We start from the raw sequence: 20,554 nt of genomic DNA, 5'->3' as shown, positions 1-20,554 counted from the left end.
TACTAAAAGCAAAGAAGAGACGACATACAAATGATGTTCCTACTATACAACAGGAGATGGTTATGCATCGCATATGCATATAGATGACCAGCTTGTGGGAGGAAATTTGGGCAAAGGCAAACAATAGCTTCCAGCCCCCCACTAATGGTGCCCTGGCTTGCAAGAGCTGCAGCAAAAAAAAGGACAAAAAGTCAAATGATGTCCAAAACGTTGGATCCTTGGAGAATTTTCTATGAGAGTGTGCAACATAAGAGAAACACAAACATGGAGAGAGAAGGGAAGAGCAAGACTGAAATGAATGCAAAGAATGGAAGGAATAGTTTGCAATGATCTGAAAATGACAATTGAATGCAAAGAGTACCGACAAGTCCCTACACACAACTAGAGTTGTCATTGAGAGCACCCGATCATGCTGACGAGAGCCTGCTGCAAAACTAGCCAATTAGCCCAAATATGGGCCGATAGGCTGTAATGGGCTGCATATAGTGCAGCTGACCTGCTGGAAATGCTGCCACCTCTGCCAAATTGCCTATGCCAATGTGAATGCAGCCATAAAACTAGCACAAACTGAGATGCACCAAACTGGATGAGCAATTGGCAATGTGAACACACTAAAGCACACTAGAAATGAAATGCAAGGCTGGAAATTGGAATGCAAGGGCTGTCAAAGCTCCAATGTCTCCATCAAACTCTAATAGAGCTCACAACTAAGAGATGATCAGCATGAAATACAAGGAATGTTAACATCCCCTCTCAAATCCTAGGGAATGGTTGAAGGCCCAACAATCCTATGTGATGGAGCACAGAAGCTAATGATGGTGGGCTGCAAGAGTCAAAAAAATATCAAATCGTAGTCATACATTTGAGAGAAAGTCTCTAAATAGTCACAACCCTTACCTCTGAGCAAAACCTTGGCAACAAGCCTCACCTTGTGCTTGTCCAAGGTGCCATCAGCTTGGTACTTGGAGTATAGACCCACTTCACACCAATCGCCTTCCGCTTGCCTGGATACGAAACCAAATCCCAAGTCTCAAGGACCAGCACAACAAGCTGTAGTTGGCTGTATTTAATGCAGCCTACCTGCTGCACATGCCGCTGCCTCAGCCAAACTACCTGTGCCAATGTGAACACAGCCATAAAACTGACACAAACTGAAATCTTCTGTATTGGATCAAGGACTGTAGTATGAACACACTAAAACACACTAAAAACAATATGCAAGGGCTTTTGGAGCTCCAATGTCTCCGTCAAACTCTGACAGAGCTTTTCATTACCTGCATTTCAGAATAAGTAACAGAAGACTTGCAAAATTTGAACCGTATACCTTGCACTGTGTCTGGTGTAACAGATGACATTGAATAGCTTGTGTTTTCCAAATCAGTCTGTCCTCTGTGAGTTTGATTCTTGTGATCTGCATCAACATGGAGCTCCAACTAAAGTGCAAGATCCTCTAGGTTGTAGACTTGGTTGATGGACTCATATGCCGAAGGTGTAGTTTCAGGTGGATTAGGAGCATCCAAACTCACTCCAACTTTATGGTTCTATGTCATGGGTGCTAAAAGACAATTGAGAATACCATTCCTTTTTGGCCTGTGTCATAGCCTCTGAGGGAGAATGCTTTGGTGACGAGGAAGAAGACATCTCAGAAGGTGTCATTGCATTTTGGAAAGCCAAACTTTGTTCTTCACAAGGGGAGAGGATCTTTAGCTCTTTGAGCCCCTCTACGCTAGTGATACCATGTTAAGAAATGGTGTCACCGAGACAGAAACGCTGAAGTGTATGACAATAGAGAGAAGACAATCTGCTGAATGCTAATGAGTGCATAATGAATATGAAGATGATCCAATCAATGGGGCCTTGGACAATCATGTCTCTAGGATCCGGGCAGAGGTGGCTGAAGGAGTGGATGCCAGAGTGTGTCATACTCTTAAAAAATCCCAAAAATGCAGCAGGCAGTCTCTACTAATGACTGAGTGTAGGCAACAGCATTGTGAGTGACCAGCTGACTAAAAATTCAGATCAGTGTGTGGATGGAGATGATGCCCTGTCTGAAGCAGGCTGGAAAGTCAAAGCAACACCAGGACAGCTTGTCTGGAACCAGAAACGCGGCAAGACTGATGTCAACTGATGGTAGATGGCTTCAAATCAGCAAAATCCAGATGCTGGACTGCTGGAGATAGGCTGGAATCGATCAAGCTCAGCTAGGTGTCCTCCCAAATGATAAAATGCAGCTATATGAGTGGCTGCCAATTGTAGGATGCAGTCATCTAGTCTTAGTCAAAAAAAATGCTCTCCTGCCCGTTACATCGCTGTGCCCCCCGCCCGCCTTTCGTCATCCCCCCCCGCCTGCTCGTTGCGCCCCTACCCTAGCGCTTCATCGTGCGCCAATGCCTGTGACTCCCTCCCTCGCCATCGACTCCCTCCCTCGCCACCAGCCACCAGTGCCAGCGCCAGTGCCATCGTCCCCCCCCCCTCGCCAGCGCCATCGTCACCAACCACCAGCGCCATCAACTCCCCCCCCCCCCCTTCACCATCGACAGCCACCTGCACCCATCTTTCCCCCCCCCCCCCCCCCCCGCCTATCTTTGCTCCCCCCTCCCAACTCCCCGCCCCTCGAGTGCTGCCTTGCCGGGAGGCCTGGCCCGCTATCAAGCTGCAACACCACCGCCATTGAAAACAGAACCCCCCCCCCCCCTTTTCCTCCTCCAGTTGCTCCCTCCCCCTGCAGCAACTCCCCATTCAGCAGCATGATAGGTAGGTTCTCCCAGAAGGGACGCGCAATAGAAACCTTTGGTCAGACGCCGACGCACTCACCGAGTACCCCCCAGTCGAACACCTTGCGCATAGTCCTCTCTGAGGAGCAGCTCTTAGCCGTCCGAGCTAAGGAGCTGGAGCTAATGGAAACAACAATTTATGGTCAGGTAGTAGGACATTCCCCAACCAAGGCCCAGCTTCGGGACTGGCTCCACTCCACGCTGCCCATTGGGCACAGCGCAGATCATGGAGGCGGTCCTATTGGGCCAAGGGATCTTCATGGTCCGCCTCAGTTCGGCAGACGCAGCTCGCGAGCTACTCGCCAATTCACCATATGCATCCACGAAGGGGGTCATATACATGGTCCCTTGGTACAATGGCTTTATTGTGGAAGCGTTTGCACTCCACAACAGGTTTCTTCAGCACCCGGTCACCCTTCCTTTCCCCGGCCTGGCAATTGAGTACCGCCAGTTGGTGGAAGACTTTGGGAGGCTCTTCGGCACTGTCCTTCCCGCGTCCTTCGTGGATGCAGTGACAGCTGCAGGGGTCCCAAAGGTACGGGTGGCAGTGAAGGAGGTCAAGAATATCCCACAGTTCCTAGAGATTGAGGCAGGCGGGCATTCCTTAAGGCAGCAGGTCATTGTGACTGGGCAACTAGGGTAGTGCTTGCGCTGCCACGACTTTGGGCATTAGGCAGCAGGTTGTACACGGTTTGGAGCCAAGGTGGCTCCACCCACCGGTCCGTAGGTGGACGCTGACGGGTTCACAAGGGTCCAGAGGTGACAGAGAGGGAGACGGCAAGGGGGGGCGCAGCCAGCCCCTCACGCCCAGCCTCGTCAGCAGGGTGATGGCGGACGAGTGGCCCCCTTTCAGCAGAGCACTCCACAGCCCCCCTCCTTGTCCGCCCCACCCAACAGGACCGCCGCTCCCCCCCCACTTTCTCCACATGCGCCACAGACTACCTCGCCTAAGCTCCCACAGGTCCCTCACCCACCCCTCCCCCCCTCCTTCCACTAACCTTGGCCCACAGCCCCCCCTTGCCACGGCCACCCCCCCCCCCCCCCACACCCGCCATGCATCTCTAGCCATCCCACCATAGCTCGATCCACTCCACCCCCATCACTCCCCCTACCAAGCACCCCCCCTGATCCACACCCAAGTTAGGTGAGCCCCCCCAGACCCACCCCTCTCCTCCCACAGGAGGTGATGAGCCACACACACCTACCTCCTTTGCACACCAACAGTCCCCCCCCCCCCCCCCCCCGTCCACACAGCCACCAGCTCATCTGCCCCTGCCACCCACCATACTTTCCCAAGACAAGCACAACTGCTACCACAAGAGTTTTTCCGCAGTGGCCCATGGTCCTACCTGCGAGTTGCGGAGCGCAGAGAGTTCCCACTACCTCTAGAGGTGGGGATCTTCGTGGTTCGTAAGTCAAGGAGGGGCAAGGTCCACCTACTAGCACCACCGGATGGACCAAACTACGCTTTCTTTTTTCAGTCATCTTACTCACAAGAGTGGACGACTATACAGATTGAGGAGGAGTTGAAGAGTCAGGTGGCAGATCACATCCCTAGTGGATGGGAGATGAAGGATTAGCACTGTTCGCACAACAATGGGCCAGGTTGCGAAATGGACATTAACTGGTGGGCTAGCACCGACGTCCCGCATTTGAGCATTATCTTTCGAGCCCCCCCACGGTGGAGAGCGCCAAGGGACGTGATCGAGTAGCCCCCGGCACAGGCAGCCCGCTTCTACCAGTGTACAGAGTCGCATTTTTCAGCATGGCTGATAGATGCATTGATAGTACCAGCTGAAGCATCTATCACCCCTATGGTCAGGCCAAGGGCCACCATGGGGGACTAGAGCTCACCATCCAGACCGGCGACAAAACGTACTTGCATGCCTCACAGTCTCTCTTCCTCATCTACAGCATCCACACCGAACAGATGCCTGATCGGTCAATCACAGGTTCCCCCATGAGCCTATATCTTGCATCCTAGAATGTGAACAGTCTCCACTACAGTGGCGCGCATGGCTCAAGGAAGTTGATTGTCCGGCAGGAGCTACAACCTGCCCTCGCCGGACAGATAGACATCTTGCTTTTGTAGGAGCACAAGCTCACCCTTGCCTAGGCTCAGCGGGTTGGGAAGGTACTTCCGGGCAGCTCGCATACTTACTAGGAGCAAGCCATAGGTGCCCACCGCAGGAGCGGAGGCGTATGCACCTCTATTGGCCCTAGTCTCACCACTTGTGTACAAGACCACGGGACGATAGTGGCAGGAAGGGCTCTATGGATCAGACTGGATATTGGGGACTCATGTATTGGAGTCCTCAATATCTATGCCCCTACGGAGGTTAGGACACACAACAGGTTCTGGGTGGAGATTGTAGATGGACTCCCAGAGGTGGACTCCAGGATTGTTGGAGGAGATTTCAACAACCTGGAGGCTTTGGAGGACCAGCAAGGCAGAGGAAGAAACTACCAAGGCATGGTTGGGGAGGAGCAAGAGGCATGGAAGGTCTTTTTGCTTGCATTTGGAGCACGGGATGCCTGGAAAGACCCTGCCTTCCACAGGAGGGAGAGGTCGTTGGACTTTTCCTAGGGATACAGGCGGCTAGGTGGAGCCTTGATGGAGCGATTGGATAGGTTTTATGTGGGAGAGTGGGGAGGTTCTCGTAGAGGCCAGATTGAGCAGTTGGCAGACACCACATAATCCGATCACTGCCCGATTCTCCTGGCACTTAACCCCCCAGCATCCGCCCTAGATATACGTCCTGTCGGATCCCTGACTCGATCTATAGGAGGAAGGAGGTGTCGAGACAGATAGAGCAGATTTGGACCAAAGAGTGGGTCAGAAGGGACAGGATAGCACAGGAGGTTGCAGAGGTCCTAGCCGAGTCAAGCAAAATTTGCCAAGAGGCAGCCCTACAGGCCAGGCAGCAATGCTGGGAGGAGGAGAGAGCACTCCGGCGAGGCCTGGCAGCTACGCAGAGATTGTTGCAGGAGGCACCAGGGGACCCCACCCTCCACGCATCAGTATGGGAGGACCCGTTCTAGCCCTGATGAGGTGATGGAGATTGCCACTGACTATTACACGCCCCTCTTCCAGCAAGAGACAGCTTCAATTAAAGGACAGAGATGCAGACAACAAGTATGGGATCACACCCCGTCCCTCGTCACAAAGGAGACAAGACACGCCCTCCTAGTCCCCTTCACAGAGAAGGAACTAGAGGAGGCTTTTTATACACAGGATGGGCAAAAATGCCCGGGGGAGGATGGCCTCTCTAAGGCCTTCTTCAATACCTACTAGGAGGTGGTGAAGGATCCCCTACTGAGGGCTTTCCAGGAGATCTTCACCTCAGGACAGATGCCAGGGAGGCTCTCGGCAGGCCTTATCAGTCTTCTCCCCAAAGGGGGAGATCGGTTGGAGCTATCCCAGTGGAGACCGATCACCTTATTGTCAGTGGCCTATAAGGCTCTGGCAAAGATGATTGGTAGACGATTACGCCATGTGCTTCCAAATATCATTCATGACACATAGATAGGCTTTGTCCAAGATAGGAGCATCCTAGACAATGTATTTACATTCTTTGAGGCGACAGAGTGGGCTCAGCACAGTGTGCAAAGACGGGCAGTACTACTCTTGGACTTCGAGAAAGCCTATGACGGGGTGGACTGGGATTTCCTAGAGGGTACCATGGTGAAGTTAGGATTTCCCCACACTTGGATTCGCAGGGTCTCCGGCTTTTACAGATCAGCCACCAGCAGGGTTCTCATAGGCAGAAGGCGAGGGGAGGAGTTCCGGCTGAAGAGATCGGTCCGACAGGGCTGTCCCCTGGCCCCATACCTGTTCCTACTCTTTGCAAAGGTGATGTCTCACTTCCACCGGTTGCATGTGAGCGGACTACGCAGCCTCTGACTTCCAGTGAGAGAGGAGACTGAGTTGTTGGACTCAGAGTACGCACACGACACAGGCCTCTACATAGAGGACGAGGTGATGTTGGAAAGAATGAGGCTGGCTCTTGATGTGTTCTGTGTTGCAGCAGGTGCGAAAATCAACTAGCGAAAGTTGGTTGGTTTTCTCATAGACCCGGACTCCAACGCGGAGTGGGGCGTCCACTTGGGATTTAGATGGGTGAGCATAGGGAAAACCGTCCAATACCTAGGGTTCCACGTGGGACTTGATATCACTCCTGCCCAACAATTTCTTCCTGTCCTAGATTCTATTAGGAGGAAACTGACCTACTGGAGCACGGTTCGCCTCTCACTAGCCAGTCGAGCCCTGGTGGTTAACCAGGTGCTCCTAGTGACGGCCTGGTACATCACCTCGTGTTGGTGTTTCTCCTCATCGTGTGTAGGGCAACTTCGCCGCCTAGTGCAGAATTTCCTTTGGTCGGGGTCTGATGGCTCCAGAGACTCCAGAGCCAAGGTGGCATGGGCGACCATCATACGACATCGATCAGAGGGAGGACTTGGGATCATAGACCCAGAATATCAAAGTATGACCCTCTTGGGCAAGCTAGTTGTCCACGGTCTCACACCAGGCAGGCAAACCTGGAAGGTCTTACTGCAAGAGGGCCTTCAAGACTGTAAACCGAGGCTTGGCGAGGAGTGGAGGCCATATCTGAGATGGATCTTCACTTCAGCCCAGATTACCCCCCCTAGATCACCTTTCCTGCGGAGCCTACTCCGCGTGTGGCAGGGCCTCCGTAAGGCCCTAATCCAGAGCCCCCCAGGTTGCCAAGAGGAAATAGACCGTCAACCGGTGATCTGAAACCTCCAGGTCAAAGATAGGGAAGGGGCACAGATAGGTGAGCGCCCCCACATCCAGTGGGCTGGGTGGGAGGCTGGCCCAGCTCACTCCATCAGGACATGGTGGGAGGTGCACAGGATGGCAGACGAGGAGGTGCTACAGCGAGTATCAGGGTGCACGAGAGGAGTGGAGTTGAGGAGAAGAGAGAGAGGCGCAGCAATACCTCCGGAGTGGCTTGCCCCCTCGACACGAGAACCAATAGAGGCCGGGGAGGTATGGGCAGCCAGGTTCTCTCCAGCAAGCATCCCTCTTCAGGTGGCAAGTAGAGTGGGTGGCGCCCCCCAAGGGACCTTTTTTGCCATTCAGGAGGGGGGACATCTGGCCCTTGACAGAGGGCAACAGGATGAGGGAATTGCCACCCTTTCATGGAGGAGGATTCGGGTGGTGGGTCTTCAAGGGAAGACTTGGCGACTGGACCCCTATGTTTTCTGGATGGAGCTCAAGGAGTGGCGCCTTTGGACCTGGGAGGGTAGACCACTTGATGAGCTGGAGTGGGATCCAGGAGAGTGGCTATGGCCGGCCTCTACGGTTGCCAAAAAGCCACCCAGGTTCCTAGAGTATACTGCCAGGATTGGCAGACATGTACTGATGCAGAAGGATATGGACTGGGCGTCGTCACGCAGCAGGCACTGGGTGGAGCACAGCATCACGGAGCCCTTCGAACGGACCTTCTAGACCGCCTATGGGATAGCTGGAGGCCGAGGAGGGTGTCGTATTCTTTATGGCTGGTGGCACATGGAGGCTTGGCGGTGGGAAGCTGGCTTGCCCAGATGTAGAAGGAGGGAGGTTGTAAGCGCTGCACACAGCAGCCTCTAGAAACCCCAAAGCACTGCCTTTGGTCTTGTGAGGAGGCACAGCTTGTGTGGAGAGAAGCATGCCGTATCCTTCGACGTATAGCCCCCAGCCTTAGGTGTATTTCATGGGGAGCTTTCTGTTGGCAAGCAGTTAGCCAGGGCCGTCACCTTTTGTATGAGGCCAGGATGCAAGACATGATATTCATGATCGAGGCAGGGTCATGCGCAGTGGTTGGTCTGGAGGCTTTACCCATCCGCTAGGTACTGGAGCCCACAGCAGACCGCTCAGAGATATGGGAGATCATAGGGAGTCTTACTGGATGGCATATTTGGAAGGCGCAATGCCAGGTGGCTTTCGGCAGAGAGAGACTTTCAGCACTTGCGACCTTAGCAGAGCTATGGACCTCCATCATTCACTCCCTTCGCGGCCGATGGGATCAGGTGCAGGGCGAGTCCAGGGCTCGTCAGGAGCTCCGTGGTCACTTCATGCGTACCTGCGGCGGCCAAGGCCTATTCTTTCTGATGCAGGCAGGCAGTCCCGTTTGGCAATATACCCCTCCCCCATGGCTTCTTGCCCCCATCCCCCCTAGACTGCCTTGAGAGGCTTGTATACATGATGTAGTGGTGACTTTGCATCAGCTCCAGTTATTCTGTTGAGCATGAGCACTCTGTTGTAATCAGTTTTTTGAGTAATATAATCAGCCACATTTTACTTGCAAAAAAAAAAAGGATGCAGTCATCTGGCTGTAGAATGCCTCCAAATCCATGGCAGGCTGGAGCAGCTCTGGAATGTGTGGCTGCTGGGGCAGCACTCTGATAGGCTACAGGAACTGAGGTATCCACCAGGAGTGTAGACAGCAGTGGATGTAAAGAGGGCTGATGATGGCTGAGTGGAATGATAAGGGATGGGGATACACAAACACAAAACTCCTATTTATAGAGGATTCGGAGTGCATTTTTCCTACTGTCAAAAATAAAGCCATTAATGTCTGGTAATTTAGCAGTAATTGCTTTTTGGGGTTGTTTTAAGGGAAATAAATTAGAGTGTAATTCACAATAATTATGTTTGAGTGCAAACCCTAATATTAATGGCTCAACAACAAACTCTCCACATTGTAGTTGATGATGTAGGAAATTGCAGCCCCATTTTAGATATAAGTACCATGTGCCATTGCGGGCCTTGAAAATCATTCTTGCAAAACTTTCAAACATCAACAATAAACTGAGTGGACATATGTTCTCTTTTCTAAGGGCACAAAACTACATGGATGATTGCAAAACAGCAAAAAGAAGATATTTGGCAAAGTTAAACAAACTTTAGCTGCCTTTGACAAAGGCTCCACCAGTAGACACGTTGAAGCATTTGATCAACTAGGTTTTGAATGTTCAAAAGAGCACAAGAGAAGCAAAAGATTTTTAAGAACAACAAGAAGAATACCACTTTTTTTTTTTTTTTTTTTTTGGCAGTGAAGCAAGCTTCTTTACCTAGATTTTCCCACGTTGATTTCAATTATGTGACACACATATAAGTATATCAAGGTTCTTTCTTAACAAAGGAATTGAGGCTGCATCCCAATTGTAAGGCACATGAAAATTACTATGCCCATATCTTGGTTTGAGAAATGCTCATGTTTACTGAATTGAGATGGTCGCATTTACATATATTCAACCAAAACTACATGTCTTATTCTACTCAGCTTTTTGTTTTCAAAAAGTAAAAAATCATTGGATAAGTGAAAGTCAACAAAATTGGAGCTTTTATAGAATTTGGATCCCTATACAGCACAACACACAACTCTCCTTTTTTCAAAAAATTACCTCATGTTTTTAAAATAAGTAACCATAGACACATACCCTATCTCTTGCATCTTCAATAACTCTTGCAAATTGCTCAGATGTTAAATCTTGTCCACGCTCATCAAGCACAACTACCTGCACATGATTAAAGCAGTAAACCATATTTAAAAGCATGCCACTTGAGTACTTTTTAGGTGATAAATGCTTTAGTAAACCCCTAATTTTAAAGGAATTGCCAAAAAGAATCTCAAATTTCAAAATACCAAAGAATATCATGTGCTTTGGGAAGTGATTGTTCAAACTTGATATGTTCTCTCCGATTCTCTAAATTCGCCCATGTGTACCAAGCCTTGGACTACCTCACAAAGTTGTTTTTGTCACTACACATCGGCAAGTGCAACGTGTCCCCCATGATCTCCCCTTACAATCAATCACTATGGCAGCATATTGTACCACTTCAACTATCATCACATATCTCTCTACTCGCATCAATGTGACACGGCATACTCATAAGACTCATTGTTTTGGTGTCCAAATATGACTCCAGCATTGTCCAAACTTGATTGCCAACCTCAAAATTGAGTTGAGCACAAGTCAAACATCCTTTGCTTTTACACAAGATTGTGGCTTATGTGTGCATATTGTTTTGTCACATCCTCTAGGTGGGTCACAACAATGACAATTTTCTTAAGTCTAATGCTCATGTTTGAAACCACACATCCAGATTCCAAGGATCCGTGTGTCAAAATATGACGTACCAACGAGATAGTAGGGTTTGCGGGGAGGAACACAGAGTGAACTTGGAAGACACTGAGAAAAAAAGGGAAGAGAGAAGAAACTTTGATGAATGAAATGATGAAGACCTGAATCATGGAGTAAATGTGATACAAGGGAACAAGGGTGCCGTAGCACAAGGAAAATGATGAAGACATCCACGAACCACAAACCGCAATGTCCTCCTGAAGGGGTGTGAGGGTAGTGGAGAGGCTGGAGAGAAGAGGTGACGGACTGAATGAATCAGCCGTGAGGAATGAATTAGAGAGTGGCCTATAAATAGGCACAGTCACTCTAGGATGGCGTCCCTTTTTGGGGTTGCAAACCCTAAATGCAAAACGCAGAAACACAAAAAACGCAAACTGCGGGTGAAGGGTGAACAGTTTCTCAACACCCCATCTCGGGCCCAAAAAGGGGAACAAGAGAAGAGTGATGCCACTTGGATAGTGTCCCTTGTAGGGAAATTGTTCACTTGCCCAAGCACCCTAGTACAAAGATGATGAAAACATGCAATGCATAGGAGGAATGTCGGACTTTGTGTGGTGCCGAGAACCATAAGGATATGCCCGTACTCGATCTCAGGAGGTGGCTCCATGTTGACCAAGGGACGAAGAAGATCCACCCTGTAATTTGAGAATACAACCTAAAAGGAAACCTTTGAAGATAGTCAAGAGACTAAATGAGCTGTAGAACCTGAAACTCAACCTCAGGAGAGAAGCCACTAGCTCCGTGACTCCATGCTGGAAGGAATACGAAGGCTTAGCAACCAAGTCGCTACTACTGAAGACCCAAGGACCCCGATCTAGGTAGATCCTCTAGATTCTGGGTATGAGTAGAGGAAATGATTGCTCAAAGGAGAGTCACTCCTCAAAAGTAAAAGGTGGTGGTGTGTGAAGAAGTTCATGGCACATAGGGTCCCTCTCTGAATTGGAAGGAGTAGAAGTAGAAACCCCCTATGAAGCCAAAGAAGAACTGGAAGCCCCCTCTGAGGGAAAAATAAGAAAAACCCCCCTCTAAATCCCAGTCTGAGAGAGAAAGGGAATCCAACCACTCATAGCTCACAGACTATGAGGCATCTGATGACGAAGAAAGTGCCACCGGTCATGCCGAAGAAGGTATCTGGGGCTCGGAAGAAATATCCGGAAAGCACCTAGAAGTGGCCTCTTGAACCTAATTAAAAGAGGGTGGGGAAGAAGGAGACTCAGTATGAGCCAAGGGTGGGAAACTGTCATAGGCTCTCAGGAGAGTAGACTATGGAGGAGATGTGGGCCATGGAAGCCATGTACCTGGAAGTGGGTGGAGGAAACCTCCGTGCTGTGGGGTGGTCTCCAAGAGGGCTTATCGCCTCGTAAGGTCTTAGAGCCTCTGTGTGCTCGAAAGGACTTAGTGCGCACCAGTTGCGGCTTATTGCCTTGAGCATAATACTCCGATAGCCGATGCAGAATAATCTCTATGGCCCAGAAAGGAGAGGTGGCATAAGGAGTGCTTGGTCGAAGATGCATATACTCTGGGGGGATGGGAAGCAAAGGTCGATGTTGACAATCATCGGTGGAATGGCTATTCTTGCCGAAGTAGAAACATCGAGCAAACTGGCAATCTATCGATAGAGACGCTATGGTACCGGTGTGGCAAACTCGAGAAGGGAGGATGGGAGGGAGAAAAAGGATATCTCCCAATGCGCAACAGAAATGATAGAGAAATCAAATGTTGATGTCGAGCCTGCTATCGGTCTCTGTCTTCTCTGATGAGGAGAATCTTTGTAGGTAAACACAGCTAAGGAATGCTAGATCTAATGCAAACAACAATGCAAGAGAGAGAGAGGCTAAAAACACAGGTGAGGAGAAAGAAAGACTCAAAACGCAAGCTGCAGGAGAGAGAAAGACTAAAAACGTAGGAAAAACTAGCAGTAGCAATCAGTTTGCTGAAAATCAACTTCGAATAGTGTGTGTTAGGTTGGAAATAAGGACCAGACTGTTATAGACAGCAATGGCCAGCTTAGACCATGATGTCCTCCGTGTCCAGGGTGTGGACAGCAAGCTGAAATACCTGAAATCTATAAAAACGAGATTACTTTTTGAATGGAGAGTGATCAACAATAGTTGCTCTACTGTAAACAGCTACAAACTATGGGTGAAAGGCTAGAAACAGACGCTAGCAGTCTATAGATAACAACAAGGGACAGCTGAGACTCCGATGTCCTCCGCAAAAGGGGTGTACACAGCAAGCTGAAAATGCCTGAAACTTGTAAAAACGAGATATTGATGTAGTGGAAGAAGAAGAGAAGTGTATGCCGAACCCGCCATTGGTCTTTGTCATCACTAGAGTGGAGAATCTTTGCCATTGTTTGAGTAAATCCAGCTCTGATACCCTATCAAAAGATGACATACCAACATGATAGTAGGGTTTGCAGGGAGGAACACAGAGTGAACTCGGTAGACACTGAGAAGAGAAGGAAAGAGAAGAAACTCTGATGAATGGAATGATGAAGACCTAAATCATGAAGTGAATGTGATACAAGGGAACAAGGGTGTTGTAGCATAAGGAAGATGATAAAGATAGCCACGAACCACGAACCGCAATATCCTCCTCAAGGGGTATGAGGGTAGTGGAGAGGCTGGAGAGAAGAGGTGACAAATTAAATGAATCAACCATGAGGAATGAATGAGAGAGTGGCCTATAAATAGACACAGTCGATCTAGGATGGCGTCCCTTGTTGGGGCTACAAACCCTAAATGCAAAACGCAGAAATACAAAAACACAAATTGCGGGTGAAGGGTGAAGGTTTTCTCAACATCGTGCACCATCTCCTCATCTGACTCCAAGAACCTTGACAAAGAAGATGAAGCAATCTCAAACTCTGGTTCTGACTTTGGCTATGTTGCATGACTATGCATAGCCCTTGCTCTAGTCACTCTAGCCCTCCTTTTATGCATGTCTCTCATGGACTAGTATTGATAGCCCCTCATAGAGCATAGAGTAGATATCTCACTCCTCTTATGGTACCTCTGGGATGTCACGCCCTCTATATTAATTTTATCGACATCCATCTATAAAGGTGAATAAGAAAAACATACGGAAGAATTTCAACATGTTCAATGCTTGTACATATTACAATTTACAATCCAACTTTCAAGCAATTACAAGGTTAAAAAGTTAAATTATACAGAATATAATTCATCCCTTGTGAAGACTCGAGATACAAAGCAATGCTCTCAAGTAGCTGAAGATTGCAATGGCAAAACACTAAACACTCCAAGTGGGCTATTATAAGCTTGTTTCTCTCTTTTATATGGAAGAGGACCCATGTGCTTTAGTTTCCCTCGACCAGACCTGAACTACAATCTTGCAAGAGAAGACGAATGGCAATGCGTTTCTATTTAAATTTAAGAGATTGAGATTAGGCAATTAATAATAGACAAGCTACAAAATCAACATTTACCTCCTCTTCAAGACCATAATGCCTTCCCAGAGCCTCCAATGATAGAGAAGCTTAATAGGGCGTCATAGGATTTTCACAAGACGGTGCTTGAGACATTATGAGTCAGAATCGAGTTGCATATAAGTCTCGCACAAAGACTAGCTCCACAATCATCGCAAGATACTCTTTAGAAGAGCACCGGCTTTGATACCACATGAAGATACCCTAGGGTTTGCACTAAGGAAACACAACATATACAAGCAAGACTGAAATACAAAGACTTAGACGGTAACAATCAAAACTCAAATCCTAAATGCAAAAAACGCAGAACGAAAATGCAAAACTCAAACTCTCTCAAACTGCACACCACTTTTGTGTTTTTCATTAATTAAGCATGTTTTGGGACTATTTAAAAATGTTAATCAATCTGTAAAGCATGTTTTAGCTCAACAAGAGTATTTGTGAAACTAGCCTATCGATCTAATCTATAGAGCATTGAATATAAAGTTACAATACATACATTGTTCAATTCAGTAAAGAAAATAAATGACACAAAGAACCTAAGAGATAGAGGGCTCTTGAATAGCAAACGATACCACTCAATTCTAAGGTACAAACTTTCAATTTAATGAAAGTTTCACGTTGCACCTTGTTCCTTTTGCCTTGTCCTTGTACCACATAGTTTGCACACTTGTCCATTACATGCCCGTCATTGCTAGTGTAATGGTCATTGTGCCAAGAGCTACGGATACTAGAATTAGAGCTTATTTGACTTAAAACATTAAGCTCATTTCTCATTCTAGTAACATGCACCCCTCTTGAAACATTGTAAGTGACCTTGATTGGCTGTAGTCAAGATTCAATATGGCATACAAAATGACCAACACATATTTCCCAGTAACCAACTATATTGCCATTACTACATTATTCTCAATGTACAATTGTCCATACATGCTTCCAAGTAACCGAGCACACCCTTGTTACTCCATGTATACGCTATATACAACTATATAAAATGGTAGTCACTGCACCAATAAACAACTAATCAAAACTATGCATATCCATGGTTATCAAAGTGGTACTCCTTGCACTTGTGAATAATCAAGCAGAGCTATAGAAAGACAAGTATCTACCATATTAATCCTAGGAAGTCTCAAAGCTCACAATCTACCGAGACAAAAGGATGCAAGAAACCCAATACCTTCATTCAAGCAATGTGAATTCCTTATAAAAGCATCCATCTCGTCTCACAATTTACCAAAGAAAGTCTTAACAACTTTCTCAGTAGCATCAATACATCAATGCTCTACGGCTATAAAGCACTTCTTTCAACACCAAAAGACAACCATACATTTTAAAGAATTCAACCCATTCAACTATCAAATGCAGCATAGCATATGCTTTACCTGCTAAAGATCCAAGTACACCAAGCTGCCATAACGAGCACCCACTCCCATATCAATTGTGTATCATCATCAAAGCTCATACCTACGACCAGCAAATCGGGTGTACAAAAATTCCCAACCAACAGATGCAAAAGCCCTAAACACAAGTCCATGACTGAAGAATATAAGATCATGAACACAAAGACACTAGAAAGTTGTAACCAACTACAAAACAACAGTTTATTTCATGCCATTGCTCTATATCGTGGCCATCCCAAAGCCATATTTTGTGCAACCATGCACTTGCCAACAACAAAAATGAAAGGAATATCTTCATGTGTATTTCAAAAAGCATAGCAATGGTTCATGACCAATGACACTTGCTTGTTTCTCAAGAACCAAACACAATGCCATGCATGAATCCACATGTCACATTCTAATGCTTTCGCAAACACTATACTCCACTAGATGCCTTAGCCACCTATAGATGCCACTTTACAAGACTTATCCCCATAATAATCCTAGGCATAAAACTTTCAACATAATTCAATTCTAAGATACAAACTTTCAATTTAATGGGAGTTTCATGTTGCACCATGTTCCTTTTGCTTTGTCATTGTACCACATAGCTTGTACACTTAACTCCACCGCATGCCTGACATCAAATCCTTCACTGCAAGTGCAATGGTCACCGTGCCAAGAGCTAGGGGTACAGAATTAGAGCTCATTTTACTTAAATCATTAAGCCTATTTCTCATTCTAGTGCCAATTTTCCCTCTAGACCTTCAAGTGCAAGGTCTTCCCACACTATGGACACTTAGATATCTTCTGCTTGGCTTGTCGTTTAGCTAAAGATGATGCCGCCAATGTATAGCTCTATGCATACATTTCACCAAAATCTATCCCCATGTGATACGTATCCTACTCGAGCACCATCATGACTAGCTCCTTCGAGGAAAAAGTATCTCTTATATGAGAGATGTGTTGGAGGTAAAGGCGCCTCTGCCTAGCTGTCCGTGTATTATTACACTGACAGTACCTGCCACTACACACTGCAGGTGGCAGGCGTCCATCACCGCCACTTTATTCTTTATTCTTTTAGTGATAGTTTGAATAAAGAAATGCACGGTTACACATTGTGACTGTTGGAGTTCCCATTTGGTCTCTCTCTCTTTCTTGCTCTTGCTCTCCCATCATAGCTCTTCCAAGCAAGCTTCGATCCTTCTCACCTTTCAACTGGTATCAGAGCATGGTTTCTCGAGTATTCTTACTTGGTTCGTGACTCCTCAGCTTCCTATCGATTACCTATACTCATTGGGTCTCCTTCCTAGCAACCATAACCGACTCTCCCGAGCTCCCGTCACTCCCCGGCTTTCCCAGCACCTACCCGGCCCATTTGGGCACCCTCAGGGCATTTCTTCAGAGGTATTGAAGCTCTCTTTGTTATTTTACTTCAATCCACACATTTTGTGAAGCAGGGCAGCCATATCCTCTTGCTTTTTGTGATGCCTACTCTCTACCGGTGACTTTGCCCTTCAAGAGGGAGCTCCTAGGGATCCTTGGTTACTCCCCCAACCTTGCATTGCCCTTGCCCAGCCCTTCCACAGGCCCCGGATCAGTTTGGGCCAACTTTTAAACGTGCAAAAAAATTCAATTTTTACTTCAGCTCTCCCTTGGCGCTCATTGGCAGCTTGAAAACACTTCATTTGGCAATTGGAAACACCCCGTTGATGCTCAGCATTGGTGGTTATCATTGGCATTGATTTGTGGACTGATTTACCTCAGTCCAGGACTATTTTCCACAGTCCATAGGCAGCCATAACAGTGTTACATCAGCACTTTATGTTTATGCTTGGTTGGCATTGATATCGGTTGCTCGGTTGGTCCCGAATGCGCCCCGAACGCTAGGGGAATATATACCTATGATGTGAGATGCTTTTGGGGCTGAATTTACTCAGTCATTGACTGTTTTACACAGTCCACATGCAGCCCAAAACAGAGCAGCCCTCTATCATTACACTTTATGCTCATGCTACATAGTCATTTTATAGCCGATGATGCCCGGTTGGTGCCTATACATATAGGAAAGTATGCCTATGGTTTATCCATGGTTTTGAGCTTGGATTGAGCCACTGCTCAGTTTTGGACGTTTATTTGCTGCTAGAATATTTAGAGCTGAAGCTTATTTGGTTATGTTTGGATATGCCTGTTGGATTCAGGCTATGTCTTGGATGTATATAGTGATGTAGTGACTCTCGGGGATCGACATAGAGCTTGGATTTTCTCTCGAATCATTGGTTGAGCTTGAGCTCACTTTGCATAGCATTGGGATCTTCATCTCTGATGTACTTACGGCATGTACTTTGCTTATGTCTGACCGATCTTGACATGCTTGGCCTATGCCACTACTACATGTCCATTACATTGTTTGGAGTTGGATGTTGTTGAGCCTTGCTTTGGCTTGACATTTGATTGCCCGAAGCTTACTTTGGCTATTTCTCGGTCTGCCAGAGTTACAGTTTGGATATACTTGATGTCTCTAGATGCTATGTATGGATGCTACATGGCCTATATGCTCATGAGGTCTTATTGATGCTTGATCTTGGATATTCTAACACTGGTGCTATAATATGCCCTTGTTGAGCTTCTTTGCTTGACATGTACAGATTTTGTGCCAATGGGAGTGTCTTGATATACTTGACAGACATTGAGCAGGCGGTTTAGATTGGACAGTATCTCAATCCCTTAAGTATTGTTGTTTGAGAAGTTTCCCAAATACCATAGCCTCATGATGGATATTCTTGTGTCCTTACCGAATTAAACAATGATAATAAATGGCCTATATTTTTGTATTTAAAGGGTGGTAGAATAATTATCTACACTCTTATCTTGCATACATTTCACTTACTCTTTAGGCTTAAAAGTTGATGTGATTGATTTGCTTGCACCATAGTTCAATATCTTGAAGTCCACAAATAATTTGTGGAAGAAAAGCAAGGATTATAGCATCCAATATAAACATTCTACCATGCCTCTTTCCGTTAATAAGTAACATAGCACCATAATCATGTTATTGAATGAAACAACCTTGAACATAATCATGTTTGTTAAATTGCAAGCCTTGTTCCATCAATCCAAAAATACCTTGTAGAGAATGATGAAGCAATAATATAGTCAACCAAGGATCCATGAGCAATGCTATATTTTAAATTAGAATCAAGTAAAAATTTTAGTAGTAAAAAAACTATTCTTGATAATGAGTGAAGCATAGAGTAGACATCTTAGTCGACAAAATTGTCACCACCAATGGTATGGAAGACTACTATCAACAAAGTGAAACCCAAGTACAAAATTATCAAGGTACATGCATATTATAAGTGCACTTGAATGAATGTTGAAGGGATTGAAGCATAGAGGAAATATCTGAGCATATATGTACTAGATTTGCACAAGGGACAACAAAGATAAGCAATAGACAACCTTGAAAGTACCATGTGAAATTTAATAGAAGATTTTATGAGTGTGATTGGAATTGCAAGTGATAGGAGTGGCAACCAAGCTCACACACACAAAAATCATATACATGCATTACTTTTGGAGACTAAACTCTAACACACAAAGTATTCCCAAAAGAAAGTCACTCAAATCTAAACCTAGGTATATCATTCAATAGTTCTTGATGATAACTCAATGGATTTATGTCTATTCAATGAGAAAACATATAAGCCACTAAAGCTAAAGACTGTAATATTAAAATTGATAGACTTAAGGCAAAATAGAGTGAATCATAATACATATGGGGTGTGCTCACTCACAAATTATTTGGGGAGAAAAGGAATGTCTTTAACACCATCATGGAATACTTAGGGAGAGGAATTACACTCGGTACTATGAACAAAAAACAAAACTCGTCATCCTTGGAAATAGTAGTGCCATCATATACAATGACTTCATCAGTACACAATATTCTTAACTAACGTTTCACAAAATTAGTCGCATCAACATTACCAATGCTCCATGTCACTAGAAGGAAAAGTAACGGTTAAAGGACTCACAAGACTAGTCAATCTCACATGTGGTACCACACTTGCCTTCTTCAACAAGCTAACTATCAAGAAACCTTCAACTTCCACAAATCCCTTGCAATGGTTATTGGACCTTCAATGTGAGCATTTGTAGCCAACACAAAATACATAGCAAGAGGCATTTATACACTGGATAAGACGAATAGAAAACAAACCTTAGACTCATGATCCTTGGAAATAATAGTACCATCATATAGAGTGTGTTCATTATTTAGTACACAATATTCTTAACCAATGTTTTGCAAAATTAGTAGCATGAACATTGCCAATCTACTATATCACTACAAGGAAAAGTGGTCAAATAGAATGTCTCACAAATCCTCTTAGAAAACTTCAACTCAATAGGCTTTTCCCCTTGCCTTCTTCAGCAAGCTAACTCTCAAGAAACCTCCAACTTCCACACATCCTCTATAATGGCTATTGGGCCTTCAATGTGAGTAGTTGTAGCCTTTTAGCTCAACCTTCAATAGCTTAAAAGAACTTTATTCTCCTTCTTAGTGATCCCACCTACACCATCCACCCTTCTAATCATCAATATAACTTGGTCTCTTTATAGGTAGCTCAAAATTACCAATAAAATATTATCTCATTTTTTAATGTAGAGTAATGATCAATAAAACATTTGCTTTCACTTTCTTTGGCCAAGAATAGTATTTGTTTATATTTCTCATGCCTTTTGTTTTTCCTGAGTAATTCACTATATGTATATCCTCTATATCATGTGCGTCC

General features: G+C 46.0%; 1 protein-coding gene across 5 annotated transcripts in view; it reads right to left on the bottom strand.

Annotated features, from left to right (window-relative positions):
- Positions 1-20,554, bottom strand: part of LOC148025369 (methyltransferase) — a 97,583-nt gene that overhangs the window by 22,757 nt on the left and 54,272 nt on the right. For all 5 annotated transcript variants that reach the window (XR_015693061.1, XM_087692431.1, XM_087692433.1 and 2 more), the window contains exon 5: positions 10,221-10,298. Coding sequence is in view for 4 of the 5 variants with exons in the window: in XM_087692431.1 (XP_087548557.1) it covers positions 10,221-10,298 (78 nt within the window). In the remaining variant the exon portion in view is untranslated. The remainder of the gene's footprint in view (positions 1-10,220; positions 10,299-20,554) is intronic.

The sequence above is a fragment of the Lygodium microphyllum genome, chromosome 14, assembly GCF_053477565.2.
Source record: "Lygodium microphyllum isolate KBCC chromosome 14, Lygodium_microphyllum_v1.1.10, whole genome shotgun sequence".
NCBI classification, from domain to species: Eukaryota; Viridiplantae; Streptophyta; class Polypodiopsida; order Schizaeales; family Lygodiaceae; genus Lygodium; species Lygodium microphyllum.
The sequence above is the reverse complement of the archived record's forward strand: the minus strand, read 5'-3'. Positions and strand labels throughout refer to the sequence as shown.